The sequence below is a fragment of the Taudactylus pleione genome, unplaced genomic scaffold, assembly GCF_031769625.1.
Source record: "Taudactylus pleione unplaced genomic scaffold, aTauple2 ptg000051l, whole genome shotgun sequence".
NCBI classification, from domain to species: domain Eukaryota; kingdom Metazoa; phylum Chordata; class Amphibia; order Anura; family Myobatrachidae; genus Taudactylus; species Taudactylus pleione.
This window is the reverse complement of record NW_028284453.1, coordinates 6,440,310-6,468,027: the sequence shown is the minus strand read 5'-3', so window position 1 is coordinate 6,468,027 and position 27,718 is coordinate 6,440,310. Positions and strand designations below refer to the sequence as shown.

The 27,718-nt window shown below is 41.0% G+C and overlaps 1 protein-coding gene across 1 annotated transcript; it reads left to right on the top strand.

Annotated features, from left to right (window-relative positions):
- Window positions 1–74: 74 nt before the first annotated feature.
- LOC148535493 (uncharacterized) lies at window positions 75–27,507 on the top strand. The gene is made up of 16 exons (XM_088462618.1): window positions 75–218; window positions 10,039–10,119; window positions 11,631–11,741; window positions 11,938–12,025; window positions 12,523–12,659; window positions 13,176–13,301; window positions 13,648–13,827; window positions 15,759–15,902; window positions 17,148–17,270; window positions 17,625–17,712; window positions 18,024–18,093; window positions 18,360–18,993; window positions 25,818–25,991; window positions 26,450–26,533; window positions 26,993–27,050; window positions 27,444–27,507. Exons 1-15 carry the CDS (start codon window positions 75–77, stop codon window positions 27,041–27,043), a joined length of 2,235 nt encoding a protein of 744 aa, XP_088318744.1. The 3' UTR covers window positions 27,044–27,050; window positions 27,444–27,507.
- Window positions 27,508–27,718: the final 211 nt, after the last annotated feature.

The window sequence follows — 27,718 nt, the reverse complement described above, 5'->3', positions numbered from 1 at the left end:
TGTAAGTCCTGGTGTGAACCACCGTGTAGACTGTGGGTAGGGTCTTCACTTAAACAAGTTGGGGTTTACTCCATATGGACGATAAACTACACCCTATGTTATCCACCCAACCGGATGTAGTTTTCCGGAAAGCACCAGACATTGGTAGGAAATTAGTAACTAATCATATTAAACCGAATCGAACCACTTCAAGACAACAAACCCTGGAGGGACGCAATGTAAATGTAGGCTTCTATCATTGTGGCCGGTGTCGGTCATGTACACAATTAAAATACAGAAGCACTGCACCAACAACAGAAGTTGTATCAGACAGAACAGGAAAAAAATGTCAAATTAAGGAAACTATCACTTGTGATAGTTGCCACATTATATATGTATTGAGATGCCCCTGTCAACTTCAATATGTTGGAAGGACCGCACGTAATTTAAAAACCAGAATCAAAGAACATATTAACAATATAAAAAAAGGTTTCATAGGGCACAGTGTGTCAGACCATTTTAGGACAGTGCATGCCTGCAATCCAGAGGGTCTTAGATTCACTGGATTACAAAAGGTTGAGCCCAATTGGAGAGGTGGGGATCACATCACCAGAATTGACAGAGTAGAAAGCCGGTGGATATTCGAATTGCGAACTCTCCAACCGGAAGATCTTAATATTGACCCCTAAGGCTCTAGCTATGGGCTGAGAATCTAAACCTGCACCGCTAATATTGAGATGTGACCGCAAAACATGCAGGTTACACCAAATATTTTAAGTTCTTAACACCATTCTTATTATAATTTTCTGAACATTAAGAATAATAACCTGATGTCTATTGCAAAAGTATTCACACTCTAGGTTTTATTACAATACACATAGATCAATTTACCTTACCAAGGTCCTAGTTAATTGATTACAAATTTTTATACTTTTCATACCTTCCAAGTTTAATCTGGCAGGAAAGAAATTAGGATCATATATTTAAACCCACTATGATCCCATATCACAAGTTAGGAGGTTGGAATTAGTTTGAGGACTATACTGATTGACATTATTGTAAGAGGTCCCCTCTCACCCCCCCCTCCTCCCCCCCGTTCTGCACGGCAATAGACAGTTTAACACATTAGCATGTACCCTACATCAGTAGAAAGACTGATTATTGATAATGAGAGCAATGAGGTATATACACATGTGTTTACCATGAACATTAATGTGATTAGTCTGAAAGTGTACAATGTTCTTTCACTGTAAACACGTCTCTATGGCAGGATTCCATTACAACAAATCCTACCCAAAATAGCCGCCCACAGTACGGAGACAGGGGAGACCAATTCAGCTCTATTACTAACTGGGAGACGTAGAGAAGACGCTGATCAGTTTAACATGAGGCGCTATGTCCGCTCTCACTACAGCGAGCATGCGCAGTCAGCACGTTGTTTACTAGGTCAGGCACACCCTAGTCACGTGACTGACGCGCAGTGGAGAGCGCGAACCCGGAAGTGGCCTAATTCTCACAGCATGTGGGGCTAAATACAGGTATTTAAAGCCAGTTACTGTGCCCTCCAGATCACCTACCCTTGAAAAAGTCCCTACAGGGGACGAAACGTGTTGGGGACATTACAGCGACCCACCTTTGAACCTTGAACCTTCACACCACCAGTGAATGTGTTTCTTGTTATTTTATACTTGCCCTTTTATACCTGTACCACAAGGAGCATATTGTATGTGGACCGGCAATAAAAACATCATCCATACTCCTATTGAGTCCATGTAATAGTGTATATATGGTCCAGCCGGACTAACAGCCACCCCCATACCCACACACATTGGACCGTCGAGCAAGGATTGCAGGTGAACTAGCGGACCCGCGGCAGAATCCGGGTAAGTCCTTACCAATACACCATATTTTACATCACTCTTGCTTACCTGCACCTGATGCTTCGGTTCTCCTTTTCTTCGCATATGGGTTACGTTTGAGGAGGCGAGCCGGGAGACCGAATATTATACCAGTGGACAAAAGGGAACCTTTTTTGCTTGATACATACCATCAATATCTTATAAGAACATACTGCCACAAGTTATTGCTGACCCAGGTTTCTTTCGGATTGTAAAGTGACTGAGCTGGTGTTTAAGTGAACACCCTACCCACAGTCTACACGGTGGTTCACACCAGGACTTACACATTCCATTTCTCTCTCAATCCCCCCCCCCTATTCTATTAACCTCACGTATGCCCATTAATTAGACTTTTGTCATCGTTACATTATTGACCAACCATACCCATAATTCTAACTCAGAGCGCTTGCACTTACCCCTGTTGATCTAGTTCTACACGAGGTTGGGATACCTTACTTTTTGTGCGTAGCGCCGACCATTAATAAATTATATTTATAAAAAAACGTTGCATCACCAAATTCATTGTGTGAGCAAAACATGGGATGTGTTCGAATTCACACAGATGTAATGCTCGCACAATATTGCTGGCATTGTCAAAAATCACAAATCCCCAGAAGAGTCCAAGTGGGGTAAGCCATTTTGCAATGATTTCCCTGAGTTTTTCTAAGAGGTTCTCGGCGGTATGCCTCTTAGTGAAACCAGTGATACACAGTGTAGCCTGCCTCTGAATGAGCTGGCATTTGTTAGATGCTGCTGCTGTTTGCACTGTTGGAGACAATACACTTACCCAGTGGGCTGTCACAGTCATGTAATCTTTAGTTTGCCCTGTCCCACTTGTCCACATATCTGTGGTTAAGTGGACAGTGGGCACAATGGCATTTCGGAGGACATTAATAAGGTTTTTTTTAATGTCCTTGTGCAAATTGGGAATTGCTATACTAGAGAAGTGGAATCTAGAAGGGACACGGTAGCGGGGACACAGGACCTCCATTAACTGTCTAAAACCCACTGCTTTAAAGGTGGATACTGGATGCACATCTAATACCAGAATAGCTATTATGGCGTCAGTAATCCGCTGTGCAACTGGGTGTTTGCTGTCATACTTTTTCGCCAAATCAAGGATTGTGTGACAGTCAATTGTTTGGTTGAACTACTGGTCCCCTTCTGGGATGGAGATCCACTCATAGCAGCAGCAGCAAGCATAACACTCAAGGTTCCTTATGAGGAACAACGGATAGGAGAGGAGTCAGTCCTTATGATATTGGATGCAGGACTACTTCCAATCACGAATGAGGATGATGATGATGCAGGTGTTGGTGGTGGATATTGCAGGCGCTTGGATCCAGATAGATGGGAGCAGACTGGTGACACTGGACTAATTGTTTTTTTTTGTTCCCAAAGTTTCAATACCGTTTCCAATTTGATGAATGTGCTGCAAATGATGTAACAGGGAAGAGGTTCCAAGAAGGTTAAGCTCTACTCACTGTTACATGGCAACGGTTACAAATGGCTTGGCAAAGGTAGTCCGGATTTGGGTGGAAATGATTTCACACATGGGATGTGGATTTTTTGGTCCTTTGCCCAATCATGCCAACAATGGGATTTTTCCCAACTGTTGCCTGATTGTGATTTACAGTTTTTGCACAAACATCCTCGGCATCAACATCCTCATCATCAGCATCCTCATCATCCTTGTTGTTATCGCCAACTACATAAATATCCTCATCCTCTTCGTGCAATTCCACAGAAGCATCCTCGATTTCTACGTCAGCATGTTGACTTCTGCTGCTCATCCCCACATTTGCAGAGGGCACACAAATGGTGGAAGTATGATCCTCTTCAAGTACAGTATTAGAAAGGTCAGGCTCACACATGGCAAACACGGACACACTTGGACTCTCCTCGGGGATCTGTGACTTTTCGGAGACAATTTAAATTTTTTTTTGTACCTCATCTACAAGAAGAAGAAAAATATATATTTTTTTTCAAACTGGGGGTGAAGAGCACCCCTGAAAGAGGCAGCAGCCCCATGACAGACAGCAGCACAGCACCCCTGCGCACCTACGTTGATGACAGGTGTGGCTAACACACACACAGAATTAATTTTTTTACACTGGGGGTGAAGAGCGCTCCTGAAAGAGGTAGCAGCCCCTTAACAGACAGCTGCACAGCACTTCTGCGCACCTACGTTAAGGACAGGCAGAGCGACATGGGTGGCAGTCCCGGGGCCCCGACACAGTTTCCCCCACACTTACTAACCAAATCCGGAGCACAACGTTTAGCTGTCTCTGCTACTGTCCACGGTCTCCTCGGCGGCTCAGCAGCCGCCGAGAAGCTTCACTCACTGTAGACATAGAGATTTGATGTTATCTCGTGAGACACACCAGAGGTGAGGTAGAGAGAAGACCTGCCGGAGAGTGGGCACCCGCCAAGGCTCCCTTTCAATGTGTTCCTCATGGCTTGTGCTGATGGCTGCTGTGTCTATTGTAAGACCTACAAGGCATCACATGTATAGTTATATATATATATATATATTGTGATAGGATCACTGGTAAAGTGGTCTGTGACAGGGACATTTATCCCAGAATCCTGTCTTATGTGTTTTAAATCCCCAGGAGAAAGTCTGCAGTGTAGCAGGCTTGAGTCTCGGCTTTTTGAAAAGCCAGTTTGGGACCTGGGGGTTGTGGGTGAGAGGAGAGGGAGGGCTCCACCTACGGCCACTCCAGGTTTTGGTTCTCGCAGCCTGGTAACAGGCTTGTTAGGGTTTCCACCTGAGAGTGGCAAATATAAGCCTAGTGTGTTGAGGGCTGATTGTCTCACCTGGGAGAGCAGACAGGGAGTTTGCTCAGAGACACTTGAAAACCTAACTGTGAGTGTTGTGCTGTGCCTTTGTTGCTGGTGAGGGCATTAGGCCCTGTCAAGTTCTGGTAGTGAGGGAACCACCTGTGAAGTTAGTGCCCCGACAGGGCTAGGACTTATGTTTATGGTTTCTTTTGTTGTTTCTGTTTTGCACAATAAAGACTGGCGCCGACCAGCTTGTACTCGCATCCAGACTGGTGTGCTGCTTCCCTGCTGCTGTGTGTGTGTGTAAGGAAGGAGTCCCCTACCCAGGAGAGGGACCTCCTAATCTGACTGTGTCACAATATATACACACACACAAGTGTAATGAACTTGCATTTCAAGTTCAAATAATATTTGACATATATGTAGGGGCCCCCACAGACCTTAACCCGGCCTGATGACAGGTATGGCTAACACACACACAATTTTATTTATTTTTTTTCACACTGGGGGTGAAGATCTCCCCTTATGGACAGAGCACCTCCAGGATAACACAGCAGAACAGCCAGACCCTATGGACAGGACAACAGCAAGCCAGCCTCTATATATGGACAACAGCCAGCCCCTATGGACAGGACAACAGCCAGCCAGATCCGTGAGAATCCGACAGCGGGATGATGACGTTTTGCCTTGTTTTTAGATCCGAGTAAGGCGGGAAAACCCGAGTTGACTTGGATCTGACTCGGATCCCTTACGTTCGGATGGGTTCAGTTCTCGGGGAACTGAACCCGCTCATCTCTAGTACAAAGCTGCATAATATGAAGCAGAGCCCCATGTAAAACACATTTATATATTGCTTCGTGTGTGTGTTCTTATTTTCACTAATTAATAACGTTTCAGTATTACTATTAAGTTCTAAAAGCTACTGTTCCTAAAAATCTTGCACAATGCTTATTATATGCTGCATTCCTGAGAGTATCGGTGAGTGTCAATTGCTAAACACCAGTAGGAAAGGTTCATAATAGCAGGTTACTTATGGTAATAGGAACACCAGAGCAATCAGTAAAACCGCCTTCACTCAGCAGGCAGGGTGGCAGAGTTAGCGCGTCTATCACTAGCATTTATACATCATTTTATATTATACTTAGAGGAGAGATATTGTTGGATAACATGATTCTTAATTCTCTTTCTTCTATTGGTGAAGATTTTCTCTCCAGCTCTTCCTTTATAGGCACCCATGGGTGTAGCTATAGTGGGTCCAGGGGGTGCCATTGCTATGGGGCTCAGAGGCTTAGGTGGCCCGGGATACAAGTCATATAGTTGTTAACCAAGTTCCTGGAATTGCCCTCTAAGCAATTGACCTGTTGCCCAGCCTGATAATAGGAACTCATCAGAGCTCATATAGGTGGTGATCGCTGTCTATCCCTCTCAGTAAAGTGCCACACTGATATGATCCATCTCTCATGCTCTCATTTTACCCTCACAGGCACAGCTGAGTTAATCAGTTAGCTCAACATTGTTAGATTATAGGCTTCTCCTTTATTACAGCCTTTGTAGAGTAAGCTGGGGCTGTAGTGAGCAATGTGGCACAATATGAACTGCGAGGCAGTACTATGATAAACTGGGGGCACTTCAATGTGGCATAATGTGAACTGGGCAATACAATGTGGCATAACATAAACTGGGAGTACTTCAATATGCCATAACGTACTGGGGACACTGTGTGGCATAATATGAACTGGGGGCACTATTTGGCATAATTTGTACTAGCAGCACTACGATGTGGCATATTTTAAATGGTGACAGTACAATGTTGCATAAAATGAATTAAGGGCACTTTAGGTGTAATGTGAACTTGGGCACTACTATGGGGCATAAATTGAGCTAGGGCATTACTAGTCATAATAATAGATACTACAATGGGATATAAAATGTAATAATATAATAATAAGTTATCTATGGCGCTATGAGGCATAAAATTAAATAGGGCACTACTATGGGGCATAAAATTAACTTGGGCATTACTATTGGGCAAACAATTTCCAACTGATGTAGAAAAAGGTGTCTCTCGGAGCATTGGGGCAGGGGCACGTTCAAAATGTTGCTATGCTGTGGGGCCTATCTTCCTTGTAAAAGTTACATGTGTTATATACATTTTTCACTATTGGGTGGTACATAGGGGTCCGTACACACTTTTGCTATGGGGCCTTTAAATACATAGTTATGCCCCTGGCTACATCCCTGTACACATGGCGATGTCATGATGTACATAGAGCAATGGTCAAGGCACTGAAAATGGCATTTTAGTAGACCAAGGGATTCATTTACTAAGCGGAAGTTTATTGTATGTTTTGACAACCAGTATAAATTAGATGAGGTTTTAAGATTTAAACCACAATATTTACTATCCTGCAGTTTGGAGGCCAAAAACTGGAATAGGATCCTAAGTCTTGAGGTTTGCAATCCCATATACCTCATGCTGCACATGCCAAACTGCATTATAAAACCAGATATGATATGCATAAATGTATCACAGCCAATAAATTAGCCAGTGGTGGTATTGCTATGCGGATGCCTATCACAGAATTAAATCACAATCACCCATATGGCCTCAAACACTGGAAAAAAAAAAAAAAGATTGTTCAAATTAGTTAAATTAATTGGATTTAACCGATTTTTCTGAATGACCATTTTTGTCTGTTTTCCAGTGTTTGTGAGCACATGGTCGATTGTCGTTTGCTCCCATACACTACCATATTTTCATTCCAACCAGCCAGATTGGACAGATATCTGACAGATAATAATATAGTGCTACCTCCCAACATTACCCTCTCCAGGAGGGACACAATGCTCTGGTCCTGGACTTCCCTGGTAATTTATGATTGGTGGCAGCTCGAGAGGTGGGGCTGCAGCACAGTCCAAAATTCAAATAGGGGAGTCACACTAACTGCCAGTGAGTCCCAGCCAGTGATGTTGGGCAGCGTGTGAAATGACAGTTGGTGTGGCTCCCCTATTTGACTTTTGAACTGCGCTGCAGCCCCGACTCTTACCAGGGAAGTCCTGGACCAGAGCATTGTGTCCCTCCTGGAGAGGGTCATGTTAGGAGGTATGCATAGTGCAGTGTTGGCTAACCTTGACACTCCAGCTGTTATGGAACTACATAACCCAGCATGCACTGCTACAGTTTTGCTATTAGGGCATGCTAAAACTGTGGCAGGGCATGCTGGGATATATAGTTCCACAACAGCTGGAGTGTCAAGGTTAGCCAACACTGGCATAGTGTATGCCCAGCATAAGTAATGCGAATTGATGACCTAATCATAGCTGAGATGCTAATGATTAAGGGGTCTATTTACAAAGCTTTGGATGGAGATAAAGTGAACAAAAATAAAGTACCATCCAATCAACTCCTAACTGCCATGTCACACAGGCTATGTTTGAAAAATGACAGTTAGGAGCTGGTTGGTTGGTACTTTATCTCCATCCAAGGCTTAGTACAATAGATGCCTAAAGCTCTATCAGCTGGAGAGCTTAGTACATGATCAGCCAATCAGAAGTGACCAGCTGATGCTGCTGGTTGTCACCATCATTGTGTATGGTTGCACCAGCACTCCAGCCATCACATTATATACATATCCAGGCAGGTGTATCTGCCTTCAGGCCTGCTTCAGTCATAATTATGAGAACACGCCATACTTGCCGACTATTTAACATTCCTCCCTGGGAGAAGCCAGTGGAGGTGAAGCAGGTAGGCAGAGTTGGGGGCAAAGCCGGGCAGATCGCGTCGATAAGCTACGTCTCTTGCTGGAATCTCACCATTATGCCTCGCCCCCTTGTGTGAATTCACTGCAATTATGCATATTTCAACTAGGGGCGGGGCTAAATCACGCAACTTTCATAGAATCGCATCATTAGGCCCCGTCTCCAATGCTCAAAAACGCGATCCGCGCTGACATTCCCACTTCACTAGGAAGTGGGCAGAATGCGGAAGAATTGCCTAACCTTCCAGGGGTGCAGGGGGTTACCTGAAAAATCGTGAGCCTCCCACGAAAACCGGGAGGGTAGGCAGGTAGGGAACACGCCCCCTTTCCTTCCCTTCCTCATGCCACTGCTCCAGGTCCTAAGAAATCATAAGTGTAGGTGGCGCCAAAGTTTGACTATGGAGGCCTATGCACTTTTATGGAATGTAGATACAGTATAAAAGTGCATATCTGACTCAGAACAATAGATGTACATCCAACACTACATGAGCCTCCCTCTCTATATGTTTCCACTGATGCATAGTATGGGCCTGAATGTATAACAGACACACACATAGCGCACAGATAATACACATCACTGCTGTATGTAATGATTTCATTTCTGCTCATCCCAATTAGGTGTTTTATTTACTATAAACCCTCTAAGCCCTGCCTGAGATACATAGCAGTGCCCCCCCTGCCAGGGCACTTAGTGATGTCATAGTGGCAACTGATGATGTCACTATTGGAGGTGTGATGGGTATAACAAGGCAGCTGGATGCCTCCTGTGTCATATCTGATATTGCTGGACTAGTGACAGTACAGATATTTCTCTTCTTATTTCTGAGTTGATAAAATGATTTTACGATGAAGAAGACAGGAAATAACCATCCTAAGGACCATCAAGTGACTGTAAGTATCTCTTATAGAGCCGCCATGGAATAACTGTATTATTGATGGCTAATGATAATAGGTCACTGTTATATGATTTCATATAAGTTCAGGGTAGAGTTAGATACATTAGTTTTAAATACTCCCATTTCTCTGTATTTATACTATTTACTATGGAGTATTTATGTGTTGCTTAGAAGCTTTCCAGACTTTCTAATAATTATGTTAAGGTTGTGAAAATATTTAAAATAAAAGCAAAACTATTGTGAAATGCTGATATACAAGGGGAAGTGCATCTATATCACTGTTTGGTTTGCTTTATATTAGTGGTTTTTGTTTTTGCCTCTATAGTGGGGCTTCAATTAGAAGACAAATTTGAGTGGTAAAATAAAACCGGCCAATTCAATATACAGGCGATAAGGGACATTAAAGGGCAATAAGCCCATTAAGTTAATACACATTAACGTTTTATCTCCTGTAATTGGATTCCCCCCTATGACTTTATTCCTGCAGCCAGTTATCCTTCCTGCTGATTACCGATGCTGCCATATTACTGAGATACTAACTCATCTCACTGATTGGGGTTTTACAACTGACTCCAACTGTATAATAGTCCTTTATTTATTACACATAACTAAGTCAGACCAAGACAATTGTCCTTTCTCTCGGCACAGAATAGGTTAGGTTGGGAGATTACATTGGCATTAAAAATCCTTCATTGTTCTTATGTCTGTTTCATTATTTCACAGGTCGCTCTACGCATCCGTCCATTTAATAGGACAGAGGCTAAGAGCAGCGCCCCATGCATTATACACCAGCTCGGGCAGAAGGTATGAAAATGCTAATAACATTATTTTAGTTTAAATAATTAAATTTGTTTAATATTGAACACAGTTAATTTTAAAATAGTTTTCTTACCAGTTTACTATTATTAGATGTATTTGTTATTTAAAGGACATTATTTTATGTTATAGCACTTTCACTTTGATTTTTCACATTGTATATGTATTTGTGTTTATAAATAAATATGATAAAAACTAAATAAGTAGCTTTGTGTATCAGAGGTGGTTCGCTATCCACGGTCCCCATATACCCATAAGCAAATTAGAGTAATGACCTGCTGCTCAGATAATGCCAGGTTTTGCCTCTCTGTGCACAATAAATGGGGAAGTTATGGACAATTGCTGGGCTATGCAAATGCTGGGCCTGCTGCAAAACACCATTGCTGGGCTCCTAAGCTGCTCCTCCCTCTTACTAACTAGCTGATTATATTTGTCAGACAGGGGTGTGACCTCACAGACCAATAGGAATTGGGGAGCTCTCTGCTTGTGGCTACCTATTGCATACCTCCCAACTGTCCCGCATTCAGCGGGACACTCCCATTTTTTGGGGTCTGTCCCGCTATCCCACCCGCGGGCCGCAGTGTCCCGCGGTGGGGGGAAAGTTGGGAGAAGCATACACCGCTGATCTGCGTGTATGCAGATCAGCGTGTATGCAGAGCGTACATGTATGTGTATGCAGAGCGTGAATAGATGCTGTGCGCATCTATTCACAGCACGAAGGGGAAGCTCGGGGGCAGCCCAACATCCTGGAGATGCTGGGCACTCCCCATAGTGATGTAAACGGGGCGTGCCGATAGGTCACGCCCCTTTTATGGGTAGGCCATGTATCTTTTCGGGAGCGCGCGCCTTCAGCGCGCGGGTGTCCCTATTTGCAGCCTGCAAATGTTGGGAGGTATGCTATTGGTCTGAATGATCACACACCCCTGTAGGCTGCACATGCAGCACTACATCAGCTATTGCTATATCCTATGAAGACAGTGATAGGAGAAGATGTATCTATGTTTATACTGCAGAGAGGCCGGACAACATCTTCCATCTTGCGCTATCTGCCCAATCCAGGGCTCTCTGTTTAGTAGGGAAAAAATGTCATGCTCATATTTTATGGACAGTAACATATGGCATTTCCCTCCAATAAGGAGGGTATGTTGAGACTTGTAGTTCCACAATTGGTTGCAAAACACTTGAGGCACAATCCAATAAATTATTATAACATGTCTCACAGTTGGACGGACCCCCAGGCTTATGAGGTAGACCATTCTGTGTCTTAAGGGCCTAAGAACCAGTGACTAGTAGAGATATTATAGATAGCAGCAAAATGTTTCTGGAAACTGTGCTAAATGCTGACAAATAACACTTTATACTCCCGGATCACGTTCCTATATGTGACTTCACCATCATCCAGTAATACAAACTGGACTTAAGATCTTCTCCTCCAGCTGCAGAGATGCTTGTAGAACCTGGTGACATATACTGAACACGTGTCTTCTCTTTCCTTACAGACAGTACTACTGCAGGACCCTAGTGAGGATCCTGATGACGTTCTGCGTTGCTGCAGGACCAGAGAGAGGAAGTTTACCTTTAATCAGGTGTTTGATCAAGCAGCTACCCAGGTGATTGTAATCCTGAGATCACTGGCATCACAAGGGGGGTTCATTCTGCACCCGGATGTCACCCGCTGAGGGGTGACACCAAGGTGCAGACTACCCCTCACTGACAGGAGCATTTCTCCTTATTAAGTATAGAGCATTTTTTTTAAAATGTTTGCATGATTGCTTATGTAGCATCAATAAACGTGTCTCATTTCAGGAGCATGTCTATCAGTCCACAATGAAGAACCTAGTGGATGGTATCATTTCGGGGTACAATGCTGCTATATTTGCCTATGGCCCAACAGGTAAACATAATGTTATTAAATCATAAGTGTAATTGTTTATATTGTATGTGTAAAAGTAGTGAGCTGGTGAAATGAGTGTTGGTAAAAACATGTGGACCATCTGTATTGTTAGTAATTGTGAGCTATTAGTTTCCTTACGGGCTGTGCAATTATCCATGTGGTTCCAGAAAGTGAGGCGTTAGGTGCATGGTAGCTTGTGAATAGCACTGCTTCTAACTCTCACTGACCAGAGAATAGGTGCACCCATCACTAAATGTGATAGGCAGCATTTTATGGACAGAACAAATATACAATAGTGCACAGTCTATCCAATCACTAACAAGCGGTGACATTCCTGAGAGAGTGAACTGATGAGCAGCATCCTGATGAATATTGGTTTAGTCACATGATGTCTGTCACTGTTCATTACTGACACAACACATTGTATAATTGCATATCTGCCATTCTTTCTTGTAACATCGGTGAGTGTATGCTTAAAACCTTTATATTTATTACAGGCACCGGGAAGACATTTACCATGATGGGCAATGGTCATGAGCCCGGAGTGATATTCCGCACTCTGAAAGATCTATATAAGACCATTGAAAAGCAGAGAGGGCCAAATAAATGCTCTGTATCATTGTCCTATGCTGAGGTAAATATGTGAGGGATATGTGCTTGGTTTATATTCTATGTGTCTTATTTGGAGTTGGATGGAACTCTGGGGGTCTCTGTATAAGATATACATTTACATACTGCACATGCACACGCAGCGGCAAACATGCATAGGCTAAGTATATAGACATGATGCATAGTCAGATATTGGGATGTGCGTCTATTGCCGGTGCTGAGGGGCCGGATGCAACTACACAGAATGATGATGTAAATGACGCCTCTATATGTGCAATCAGGGGCATAACAAGCATTTATCAGGCCCCCTAGCAAAGTTTGAGGGGACCCCTACTCTGCTTTTTTGAGGATTCATGGGGACTGGTGCAGAACTGAAAGCTCAGATGGGCCCCTGCCATGTATGTACTAGCCCCGAAAAACCTTGATATACAGCATCTGTAGAACCACAAGTAACCCAACTCCTTTCCAGAGAGTAAATGTGGATTACACACTTTTCGTGGTTGTATTGCAGAGAGCGATTATTCCTTCATTACATTTTCAGGTCTACAATGAAACCGTTCAGGATCTGCTAAGACCGTCCTCTGGATGTTTGACCCTCAGAGAGGATCCCTACGGCAACACCAGGATAGAAGGGATCGCTGAGTTCTTCCCCAGCAGCCCTGAAGAGGTGACTATCATTAGTCTGTGCTACCCTTATGCAGCATCCATGCTCTACCACTAGTCATCCCTGTCTATATTATTATTATTATAACCTTTTATTTATAAGGCGCCCTAAGGGTTCTGCAGCACTGAACAAGGGGGTACAAATAACAATGTTATATAAGTACAGACTAATACAAACAGGTTTGCTGTCTGCAAAGAACCTATTAATGTGTGAATTAATAAGAGGGCCCATGATTATGTGATCGCTGGTGTAGTGACCCCATTGTAGCTATAACACATGGGTGTAATAGTTGTAATGAGTTGTTTTGTGTAACCACAAGTGTTGGTGCATCTATATTACTCTTTTTCAGGCCATAGCATTACTGATGAAAGGGAACAAGCGCCGCTCTAAGGCAGCCACAGCTGCCAATAAGACCTCATCCCGCTCCCATGCTGTGTTACAAGTCACCGTAAAGCAGGCGAGCAGTGATGGAGTGTGCACCGGCAAGCTTTACATGGTAGACCTGGCAGGATCAGAGCGAGCATCCCAGGTATCACTTGTGATTTACATATCATTATAATTTCTTTGTATTTCTCCTTGCAATGCCAAAGAGGTAGGGTATTTTAAGAGAGGAGGGGGCCCGTTTACAGCCTCCATTTGGGCCCCCTCCTCTCTACTGCGCATGCGCGGGTCTCCAGGAAAATGGTGCCAATGCCTTATTCCCAGGGACATCTTTTCTGCACATTCACGAGTCACTGGGTAAATGGTCACCGCCATTTTCCCTGTGATTTTTGCAGTACTCTAAAGACTGCGGAAAGGTAAGCATTAACTAAATATTGGTGCAGGGTGTGCGGTGTGGGCCCCCCTGGACTCAGGGGTCCGTGTGCACCGCACACCTTGTACCCATTATAAATAAGGCCCTGCAAATAGGTGTATATCGTTAGTTTGCTGTCCTGTTGCAGTGTTCATGCTTTACCACTAGTCGTCACTGTCTACTCTACAGAGAGAATATTTGTCATTCACGTCAGTCCCTGGACTATTGCAGCTTACAGTCAAAATTCTCCAGCACACATACACACACTCCCATACAGGGGTCCATTTATTGGCCAGCTGCCAAGTCACCTGCCAATATAATTTTGGAGGATATCAGAGCACCCAGAGAGAACCCACGGAATCACAAAGAGGAACATGCAATGTATTTTCAGGAATATAGAAGGTTACTAAAACTGCACTATGCTAAATGCTTTGGTTTTGTACCAGTGAGCATAGATAGTCCACCCAGAGCACGTCTGGGTGTGTGCCTGCTATCTGCTCTAATGGAACGTCTCTGCAACCTAGAGAAACAATCTCCATATGTGCACTGTACAAGATTTTGTTCCAGTGCTGCTCTGTACGACAAGAAGCTGTGATGTGCCAACACCATACATATTAGGCTAGGCAGCTAGGGACACCTTCACTCCTCCTAACTCCTCCCCTTTGCCTTTATATTCTTCTGTTCCTCCGCAGATGCAGCCACCTTGCTTGGTAAAGTTAAACCCTGATGGAAATCTAGGTGCACTCACACACAGAGCCATAACAGGGCATAATTGTACCTTGTCCCAGCACCTGTCCCCTGAGCGCAACGTCATGATGTTGCGCACATTACATCATCACGTCACGTAGACAGGCCATGATCGACAGCTCCAGTAAGCTCAACAGGCTGCAGGGTGCCCGTGTGGGTTCTGCAGCAGCAATCCTGGGGCGGTACTAGTGCCCCATAGCTACTTATGGCATTGCTCGCACAAAGTGAGGTGCACGGCGAGGCCAAAGCTGCTCTTGCATTGTGCAACGTAAATGATATTCATTATGTGTATAACTATCAGAGAGCTAAGTGGTCCTAGGGTAGTTCTTGTTCTGTATTCTGAGGTGGCATGAAAAGTACTATAAACTATTTTCTTTGATTAAAGCTCTTGTGAACATTGTAGTTTGTTTTTGCATCTTTTTGTAGTGAAATTAGCTCTTTGTTAGTGGGTTATACCAGTGCCATTCATGTTTACTACTCTATTTTCTTGTGTTTGTAGTTCTCCCTAAGTGTGGCCTTTCTTGCTATAGAGCAGTGATTCCCAATCTGTTACAGGCCACTGCCCCCTTGGTTACATACATTTATTTCAGTGCCCCCCACACACTGAGACCTTACTCATAACAAATTATGTAAAATGTTGATTAAAGTTATTTTTTAATTAATAACATAAACCAGTATCAAATCAATGATGATAATGTAATTATATATTTTTTAGTAGCTTGGGGTAAATTACATGCAGTAAGAAAAACATTTAGACCAATATCACTAACAAAAAAAAAGGTGACTGGGAGTCACTGTCTTTATGACACAATTGAAGTAAATTATATAAATAGTTTAATCATAGTTTATGTGTTTGTACCACATCCATACCGTGACTGAAGCCAGATGTGTTCTCATAATCTTTTCTGTTTCTATGTCAGACTAAGAACAGTGGCCAAACCATGAAAGAAAGTGGCTATATAAACCGTTCCCTTCTGGCCCTAAGGAATTGTATCATGGCGCTACGCAAGAGACCAGGCAGCCATATCAATTATCGGGACAGCAAATTGACCTGGCTGCTAAAGGTATGTTATTACTATGAGTTTTCCTACACACATATGATGTCAGGGACAGTGATAAGAGAGAAGGGCCCCCTCCATGCAAACCTACCCCTTCTCTTGCAGGCACATGAGCTAATTAGGCTCTGGCACTGCACCCATGTCCATTCTCCCAGTAACTACATTGGTGATTATAGCAGCATTGACAGTGTGTTAAATATAGGTTATTGGTGCAGGGTGTGCGGTGTGAGACCACTGGACATGGGCACTACATACCCTGCACCCATTATAAAGACGGGATGTAGTTAAAATGCCGACGGACGGGATACTGGCCGCTGATATACAGACGCCGGAATCCCGACTGGCGGCAAATTTCCGAACGTCCGGACAGAGTTAAGTAGCGCACTGTCCTGCACTGTCCCCGGCGATGGGAAGGTTAGGTTTAGGCACCAAGGGGGGGGATTAGGGTTAGGCACCCCCCCGGTCACGTTAGGGTTAGGCTGCTCGGACGAGGGGTTAGGATTAGGCACCCCCCTGGGAGAGTTAAGTTTAGGGTGCAGGAAGGGGAGGTTAGGGTTAGGCAACACCGGGGGGAGGTTAGGGTTAGGCATTAAGGGGGAGGTTAGGGTTAGGCACCCCCGCCAGGAGGGTTAGGGTTAGAGTGCAGGAAGGGGAGGTTTGGGTAAGGCATTAGGGGGGAGGCTAGGGTTAGACACCACTAATGGAGGGTTATGGTTAGGGGGAAGAGGGTTAGGGATATCATACTTACCACCCTTGTTGGAACTTGACTGTGCAGGGTTCCGGCGTTGGGATTTTAACCGGCGGCTATTGAGCCACCGGTATTTTATACCCATCCCATAGATACACCCATGACTGATGAATAAGTAGCATTAGTCACTTAGGTATTATTTTGGGATACAAGCATTTAGGATTATGAATGGGAGTTTTCAAACAGGGTAATTTAGAGACTTTATTCCCTGGTACTAAAGGGGTGCGTGGCCCCCTTTGAAAATGCTAAGGCACTGGGTAAAAGGGAAGTGGCTATAGCATCCATGCCAGAACCTCAGTCATCAGGAATATTGCTCCTAACACATTGTTGTGGTGTTTTAGCTCACACAATGGCTGCAATCTATCATGATATTATATAATTAGTGCAATCATTTGTTTCTCACAATCATAGTATAAAATAATAGTAGATCTTTAAACTGCTCATTACACTGTGTAAGGATTCCTCAGTGATCTCTCCTATAACCAGAGCTTTATCTATCACAGGGCACACTGAGTGGCAGGAGCAGAATGGTGATGATCACACACATCAGCCCTGCGGATGCTGCCTATGAAGACTCTCGCAGCACACTCACCTACGGGAGCAAGGCCAAGCACATCAAAACACTGGTGAGCAGCCTCCAAGGGGTAACGGCATAGTTATCTATGTTACTGGGTATAACTGTGGTGCAACAAGGGATTTATTATTAAATAAAACAAACATTATGAACATTCAAAATCAGTTTTATTAGAAGATTGGTTGGAATGTGATATTTTGCTTTCTAATAGAAATTCAGCTGCCAATTAAAATATGTTAAAAATATATACTACAGGCTCAATCAGTCATAAAAGCTACATCTGTGGTATTACAGTATGGTATGAGGATACGTAGGTTACCCATCCATAATCTCCTGTCTCCCTGCTTTCTCTGAGTGTGCCAGTGCCCAGTAACTAACTCTCTGCTTGTTACCCTTCCTCCTGCAGGTGGAGAGAAACCGTGTTTGTGCCCCCCACAAAATCCTTGAGGCTGCAAGAGAAGACAAAGTGCAGCTGAAAGACCCTCGTCCTCCAGGTATTCTTGTTTTTTTTAATGAAAAGATCGAGGGGTCTGTATATCATAGTTGTGCGCTAACAACCTGCATCACCTCTTATCTTAGCAATACAAATTGTAGTTGTGCCACAATTTACAGTGCTGGGATGGTTGGGAGATATGGACATATGCCGGTCATTCCAGTTGCAGGTTAGGCAAAGGAAGTGACTGACCCAGTTTCAATAGGAACAAATAGGGGTTTACACTTCCAAACTATAATCCATTGACTAACTGAAGCAAAACATATACCAGACATAGTAGTAACTATGCTATTTCTGTATTCTTTTCCATAGAGCCAGCCCATAAGGACCATAAGGACAAAGCCTCCAGTTCCAGTAACATTGGTCTTAAAAGACGCTCTGCGTACGTACTTTGTGCAGATATTACATGAACAATATGTAACAATGTGATTTATGGATATAAATGTAAAATAATGAAAATTAATGTAATTTATTGATAATAATAGATTATTATGAAGTATTTTTTTAAGCTATCATTATTCAAATGTTAACCATATTACACACCATAATATCTAGCGATGGGTACATTATTATATTGTATTCACCTTAGCTATTGTTACATTCTCATGGAGTCCTTTAGGTGCAAATGTGTCTGTTTTCTCTTTTTAGGGCTTCCGTGGTCCCTATACCAAGAGAACACCTGGCAGTATCGGAGGTCGTGGTCTCTATGCCAAGAGAACACCTGCTAGTACCGGTGGCTGTGGTCCCTATGCCAAAAGAACACCTGGAAGTACCGGAGGTTGTGTTACCTATGCCAAGAGAACACCCGGTAGTACCGGAGTTTGTGTTCCCTATGCTAAGAGAACACCTGGCAGTACCTGACGCCATGGTCCCTATGCCAAGAAAACACCTGGCAGTACCTGAGGCCGTGGTCCCTATGCCAAGAAAACACCTGGCAGTACCGGAGGTTGTGGTCTCTATGCCAAGAGAACACCTGCTAGTACCAGAGGTTGAGGTCCCTATGCCAAGAGAACACCTGGCAGTACCTGTGGTAGTGGTCCCTATGCCAAAAGAACACCTGGTAGTACCAGAGGTTGTGGTCCCTATGCCAAGAGAACACCTGGCAGTACCTGACGCCATGGTCCCTATGCCAAGAGAACACCTAGCAGTACCTGACGCCATGGTCCCTATGCCAAGAAAACACCTGGCAGTACATGAGGCCGTGGTCCCTATGCCAAAAAAACACCTGGCAGTACCTGAGGCCGTGGTCCATAAACCAAGAAAGCACCTGGCAGTACCTGAGGTAAGTGTTTTCAGTGTTATTGTGGCTACTTACACTTTTCTTATGTCCTAGTATTTATACATCTCTTTGTCATACAATGTAATGCTTATTACACTGACATTTACATCTTATATTACTCAAGTGTCACAATTTCTTCACAATATGGAGAAAGGGAAAATAGGTTTCTTGTAGTACAAATGGCCTTGCAGAAACATAGGGCCTGATTCAGAGCCGCTCGTAAGTGGCCGCTCGTTCGCTCTGAGCGATGTTCGCACAACTGCGCATGCGTATCTGTCGTAATGCGCATGCGCAAAACAGTCATTGCGGTCGGAAATCGTGCGCTCGTAAAACAGCGAGAGGCTGCTAATTTGATTGACAGAATGTACCATTTGTGGGTGGTAACAGGGGAAGGTGCTTGAAAACGGGGGAGAGGAGATCCGAACGCAGGCGTGCCTAACGGTCAAAAGGGCGTTTAATGGGAGTGCATAATTAGTAAAGGAGCGTCATCGACCACGTCACTTGATTGTCTTTTAGCCTGAACTGCTCGCAGTATTAGGGGAAAGAAAATCCTACCTCAAGCACTGCGAGCAGTTCATATGCCTTTCGATGTACCCGATTAATCTAATAAATACCGGAGATGACGTGTGATGCGAACGGCAAAGGGGCGTCTTTACAAAATAGCGAGCGCATTTTTCGGACACTCGCTCAGACATAGAGGCATCAACACACCGCAAAGAGCGAGCGCACAATTTAAATATCCGGCCCCTTTTTTAGAACGAGCGTCCGCTAATAGCGTCCGGCTCTGAATCAGGCCCATAGTCCATTATAACTGTAAATGAAATAAAGATAATTGGTAGTGGACAGGTGCATAAGATAAGCTAAATATATATAACTAAGAAATGGGAACAAAGGCATGAAAAACCTCCAGATAAACCTAGTAAAACAGATATATTCCAATATTATATATATATATATATATATATATATATATATATATCATATCTAGTCATTTATTGTAGTGTTTTAGAATAAAGCTATTCTTGTAATAAAATATCACCATTTATTTATTTTTAATTTATACTGCCCTTGAGGATATGAGAGTAGTTGCCCTTCCCACCTTCTCCCCATATTCTTACCCTCTTCCTGTCAGACATAGGGGGAGGTGTATCAAACCTTGGAGACATAAATAGGAGAGAGATAAAGTACCAACCAATCAGATTCTAAAAATTGCAAACACATGACAGTTAGAAGCTGATTGATTGGTACTTTATCTCTCTCCAAGGCTTGATACATATCCCTCATAACCTCCCTTCGTAAACATTCTCAGCATGTATATCATGTCCTAGAAAAATATATGTGTACTAGAGTTTGGGGAGGTTTTTTCTTATAAATATACTGTATAGATATAGATATATATATCTATATAATCAAATATATAGGAAGGGGCGCTAATAGTATTTTGTAGTCTGTAAATGATGAATGATCTCAGTCTATTCTTTTTTGTAATTCAATCTTTTAGTAGAAGGAGATACGGTGATGACCCAGAAATCTTGTTGTCTTCTCTGAGACTGTATGATCCACGTTGTAACTTTTCTCTCGAAGGAATTTTTTTGTGTGGATAACCTTTTACTAGAAATAAACCCTTGCACCAAGGGAAGAACACCCAAAATATAAGTCAACAGTTCATGTAAACATGAATATATTTATTCCAGTATAAAATCTGTTTTGGTAAAAAGTCTTTACAAGATATTTTTCATAGCAAAAACAATAAAACTCAGAATAAGGATAAAGCACAGCATTTGTTTTACAAATATTTTATATAAGGTTTCCCCACCTTTACATTCTTTGATTCACAAATTGTGGGGACCCAAAACAAACGTGCTCAAAACTGTACCCGATGCGTTTCGCCCTAATAAGGGCTTCCTCAGGGGTAGTTTTAACACTACATTATAACAATAGAAATGGGTGTTAGACATAATAGTGTGAGTTAGCTATAGTAGATTTAAATAATTTATATAAACGGACATACCATAGGCCTAATGCCTCACTAGACCAGTAGATGGAAATATTCTGGGATTCCAAACCTCAAATATTCTGGGATCCAAACTTTAAAAATCTATACAATGCTTACAATTTAATAGAAACAATTTCTCAGGGCTGTAATAATTAAAAATACAGTACTACTTTGTCTGATTTGTCAAATACTCACAGAATTTTTTTTAGCCAAGGTGACACTTATTTCTGATGGTATATCTATAGAACCATATATACACCAGATAGATACCTAAAAATAAGTCAAAGAGGATATATAAACGACTTCTCTTCTATTATAGGACAATATGGATAACGTTACTCTCTTATAATTATTCATCAAAGGAATATATAGATATATAAATAACTACTCTTCTCTTATAGGACAGTATGAGTAACATTACCCTCCTATAATTACTCGCTTTATAAGTCCCCAATAGATAATTAGGTAGTTGTAATGTTTACCACAAAATAGACTATGTATAAATAATTAACCTGAATTACAGGAGTATTAATTACAATGTTTACAACATATCTGAATTGTGGGCATTCAGAGACCAGTAATTCCAACATTTATAACATAATGTGTAACATACATATAATTATCTTGATCGCAAGCATTATGAAAAAGCAAGTATAGTCTTACCTGGACCTGTAAATTCAGTCCTGACAACAGTATTGAGCACATGGTTAGTGTAGTGTAGGAATTCCTATTTATTCACCTGGGCTTAGTGACCTCACTTCCTCCAATAATTACTTCCCAGTGACACTAAATTTAATGTAGTACTTTAATTCCTATGGTAAGCATACTGCTTTTTATTTCTTAACCTAGCTCACGTAAACATTTATATGTTTATCCGTGTCAAACTTCTAATTCCAATAAAACAATGTTTATATTGGCCTAATTTGGTATATTTACCCATCATACCTCGTGTCATCCCGCTTTCTGTGATTGGCAGCGTGCGCTCCAAGAGACCTGGTCACGTGGTCGCTGGCCCATTATCGTATTCCTTAGGACTTAATCACGTGATCGTTAGTCCGCGATCAGGTGATCTCACTAGTGTGCTTATGCACACTGCTCCGTCATAGAGCTGAGAGCTCTATATGGATACTAGGGGAAAGACTGGGATTCTCCGTCTGCGGCCATTTTGTATATGACATACTCGTCTTAAGGTGGTTAAATTCTCAAAGGAGGGAGCTTTATATTAACTAATAGTTTTAAAAGGAAAAAGAGCTTTTTATCTAATGCTAATACACAAATAAAGAGAATCATCTATCGTATTATTAATTAAATAAATCCATTATTGAAAAACAGATCTTATAATGGCGGCCATTTTGTTGAAGATAATATTTTATTATATTTTATTTTGTATATAGTATTAGATATCAAACATAAAATGTAACGTATATCATAAAAAATATTTTCATGGCACACATTACTTATACATATATACTTCTTTATATATATAACTGATCTTATGTATAGGGATAACTATATGACAATACTAATCAAATTCCACATTCAGCACTGGTAATAAACTATAATAATAACAACAATAATAATTTTGTTATTTTGGTACTTAAAAATGAATAAATATCTCTCTATATAGCCAATGTGCAATATATTTAGTGAACTAATATGACCTCTATTTAATTCTAAAAATAATTAACCTATCACTATATATCTCTATTATTTATCCTATATGTTGTGAAGTCTCCATTAGTGCTTCGTAATTAATTTATAACATTACATATCCTATGTGTTGTGAATTCTCCATTATTGCTTCGCAATTAATTTATTACATAGATTCTTCATAATGCTTATCGATTTTACAATATTTGAATCCAAAAATTTAAAATTCTTACATAACTGTGTTTCCTATTTTGACATTAGTATATTATATAGTCACAATATTCAGTGCTAGGTATCACTTAATTTTCCCTAATATTCCAACTTGACCGGGATCTATTATTCCCCTTGTTACAACATTATTGAGATGCTACCGTTGGCATATTTCTCCCTCAACTCAAGAGGTATCTGAATTATTCTGGTCTACCTTTCGAAAACAGTGTATTTCCGAAAAATAATAGCTGTTAAATATATTTCTTATTTATTATTGTTCAAATGAATGCAACCACAACAATATTCTCATTTAGACTATTAGGATAAATAATAGAGATATATAGTGATAGGTTAATTATTTTTAGAATTAAATAGAGGTCATATTAGTTCACTAAATATATTGCACATTGGCTATATAGAGAGATATTTATTCATTTTTAAGCACCAAAATAACAAAATTATTATTGTTATTATTATAGTTTGTTAGCAGTGCTGAATGTTGAATTTGATTAGTATTGTCATATAGTTATCCCTATACATAAGATCAGTTATATATATAAAGAAGTATATATGTATAAGTAATGTGTGCCATGAAAATATTTTTTATGATATACTTTACATTTTATGTTTGATATCTAATACTATATACAAAATAAAATATAAAATATTATCTTTAACAAAATGGCCGCCGTTATAAGATCTATGTTTTTCAATAATGGATTTATTTAATTAATAATACGATAGATGATTCTCTTTATTTGTGTATTAGCATTAGATAAAAAACTCTTTTTCCTTTTAAAACTATTAGTTAATATAAAGCTCCCTCCTTTGAGAATTTAACCACCTTAAGACGAGTATGTCATATACAAAATGGCCGCAGACGGAGAATCCCAGTCTTTCCCCTAGTATCCATATAAAGCTCTCAGCTCTATGACGGAGCAGTGTGCATAAGCACACTAGGGAGATCACCTGATCGCGGACTAACGATCACGTGATCAAGTCCTAAGGAATAAGATCGTGGGCCAGCGACCACGTGACCAGGTCTCTTGGAGCGCACGCCACCAATCACAAAAAGCGGGATGACACGCACGGGAGGTATGATGGGTAAATATACCAAATTAGGCCAATATAAACATTGTTTTATTGGAATTAGAAGTTTGACACGGATAAACATATAAATGTTTACGTGAGCTAGGTTAAGAAATAAAAAGCAGTATGCTTACCATAGGAATTAAAGTACTATATTAGATTTAGTGTCACTGGGAAGTAATTATTGGAGGAAGTGAGTTCACTAAGCCCAGGTGAATAAATAGGAATTCCTACACTACACTAACCATGTGCTCAATACTGTTGTCAGGACTGAATTTACAGGTCCAGGTAAGACTATACTTGCTTTTTCATAATGCTTGCGATTAAGATAATTATATGTATGTTACACATTATGTTATAAATGTTGGAATTACTGGTCTCTGAATGCCCACAATTCAGATATGTTGTAAACATTGTAATTAATACTCCTGTACTTCAGGTTAATTATTTATACATAGCCTATTTTGTGGTAAGGATTACAACTACCTAATTATCTATTGGGGACTTATAAAGCGAGTAATTATAGGAGGGTAATGTTACTCATACTCTCCTATAAGTGAGGAGTAGTTATTTATATATCTATATATTCCTTTGATGAATAATTATAAGAGAGTAACGTTATCCATATTGTCCTATAAGAGAAGAGAAGTCGTTTATATATCCTCTTTGACTTATTTTTAGGTATCTATCTGGTGTATATATGGTTCTATAGATATACCATCAGAAATAAGTGTCACCTTGGCTAAAAAAATTTCTGTGAGTATTTGACAAATCAGACAAAGTAGTACTATATTTCTAATCATTACAGCCCTGAGAAATTATTTCTATTAAATTGTAGGCATTGTATAGATTTTTAAGGTTTGGATCCCAGAATATTTCCATCTACTGGTCTAGTGAGGCATTATGCCTATGGTATGTCCGTTTATATAAATTATTTAAATCTACTATAGCTAACTCGCACTATTATGTCTAACACCCATTTCTATTGTTATAATGTAGTGTTAAAACTACCCCTGAGGAAGCCCTTATTAGGGCGAAACGCGTAAGTTACAGTTTTGAGCACGTTTGTTTTGGGTCCCCACAATTTGTGAATCAAAGAATGTAAAGGTGGGGAAACCTTATATAAAATATTTGTAAAACAAATGCTGTGCTTTATCCTTATTCTGAGTTTTATTGTTTTTGCTATGAAAAATATCTTGTACAGACTTTTTACCAAAACAGATTTTATACTGGAATAAATATATTCATGTTTACATGAACTGTTGACTTATTAAATTTTGGGTGTTCTTCCCTTGGTGCGAGGGTTTATTTCTAGTAAAAGGTTATCCACACAAAAAAATTCCTTCGAGAGAAAGGTTACAACGTGGATCATACAGTCTCAGAGAAGACAACAAGATTTCTGGGTCATCACCGTATCTCCTTCTACTAAAAGATTGAATTACAAAAAGAATAGATTGAGATCATTCATCATTTACAGACTACAAATTACTATTAGCGCCCCTTCCTATATATTTGGTGTTTTTTTGTCTAATCCTTCTAACAGGGGATTTTGTGAAGGGAGCAGCTTGTGAACTTATCAAGTACTGTTATTTATCTTCTATATATTTTATATTTGAAGCGCAAGTTGAAGGCATTGTTTTTGTGTGATATATATATATATATATATCTACATATATATGGTTTTACATTAATAAAAATTAAACTGTGATTGTTTAAGCTTTATTATTATATATGCTTTGCTCCACCTCTTTGGGGAATTGTATCCTCTTTGTACCATTGTATCCTGGTCATTCTTGTTACTACTCCATATTATCTTGTCTCCCTGTGTACTCTGAGTGTACCAGTATCAGTGACTCTCTGCTGTCCACCCTTCCTCCTGCAGGTGATGGCGCACCATGTGAGTCTGGCTCACAAGATCCCCGAGGGCGCCAGAAAAATCAATGTTCAGCTGAGACTCCTGGCAGTACCTGAGGTTGTGGTCCCTAAGCCAAGAAAACACCTGGCAGTGCCTGAGGCCGTGGTTCCTATGCCTAGAAAACACCTGGCAGTACCTGAGGTAAGTGCTGTCAGCATGGGCTTTTTTAAAGAGGAGGGGGCCCGTGTGTGGTCTTTGTCTGGGCCCCTTCCTCTCTCTCCGGCGGTCAGCAGCTCTCAGCACTGCACCTTTAGACTACGGGCACTAAAGTGTGCGCAGGTCACTGGAAAAATGTTGCGCCCACCATTTTCCCCGTGATTCCCCTAGTGTGCATGCATAAAATGACACAGGTGTTTTGTCCAGCTCTACAGCCTGATGCGGGACTTCGGAGGGGTAAGTATTAAAGCATATGGGTGCAGGGTGTGAAACTGTGATTGTTTATACTTTATCATTATATACTCTTTGTTCCACCTCTTTGGGGAATACTCCATCACTGTATCCTGGTCATTCTTGTTACTACTCCATATTATCTTGTCTCCCTGTGTACTCTGAGTGTGCCAGTGTCAGTGATTCTCTGCTGTCCACCCTTCCTCCTGCAGGTGAAGGCGCACCATGTGAGTCTGGCCCACAAGATCCCTGAGGGCGCCAGAAAAATTAATGTTCAGCTGAGACTCGTCCTCCAGGTATTCTTTGCAATTCAAAGTTAGAGGGTTCTGTTTATCATAGTTGTGGACTAACAATCTGCATCGCGGCTTATCGCAGCCATACAAATTGTAGTTGGCCCAAAACTTACCATGCTTGGATGGTTGGGAGGTGTGTACATATGCTGGTCTTTACAGTTGTCCAATATTTTATCTATGGTACATTTTGTGACCATAAAATAAAAACCTTTAGTGGTTAAGTGGTTAATAGAAAATATATTTTCCAAAAAGTAAAAAAAAGGCTGCCTTGGGGTATGCTGTAATGGAATAGTGTCTATTGCACAGGACTAGATTACATATTAGGAAAAGGAAGGGACTGACCTGGGAACAAAAGGAACTAATAGTGGTTTATACTTACAAACTATAATCCATTGATTTACTGAATCAAAACATATACCAGACACAATAATAACTGTACTATTTCTATATTCTTTTCCATAGGACCGGACTGGAAGGACAACAGGCTCAGTTCCAGGGACATTGTGCTTGTGAGATGCACGTAAGTACTTTGTGCAGATATCACATGAACAATATGTAACAATGTGATTTATGGATAGAAATGTAACATAATGACAAATAGTGTAATTTATAGACATGATAGAATATTTTAGCTAATTCTATTTAAATGTTAATCATATACCATTATATATAGTTATGGATCCCTTTCATATACTAATCTTACAAATGTTTGCATCTCAGTGACATATAGCATATTACATTTTACTTAAAATGTCACTATATATATTTTTTTCTGCATAATAATATAGAATAACTGACTAGCATAAAATGAGAAGGACAATGTCCCACTGAAGTGAATCAGCCTAGTAAGGTTGTATAATTGATGTTCTCATGGAGTCATTTAGGTACAATGGTGTCTGTTTTCTCTTTTTAGGGGTGCGCTGCATAAATTGCCTCCCGTGGTCCCTATGCCAAGAAAACACCTGGCAGTACCTGAGGTAAGTGCTTTCAGTATTATTGTGGCTACTTATTTGTTCCTAATGTCCTAGTATTTATACATCTCTTTGTCATAACAATGTCATTTATTTTTTTAATCGTAGTCTTTATTGGTTTTTACAGAAAAAAAGAACATGGGGGTACAAGAATAGGGGAAAAGGTAAACAATAAGGGTGCAGGCACAAGATAGAATGATATAAACAACGAGCGCTA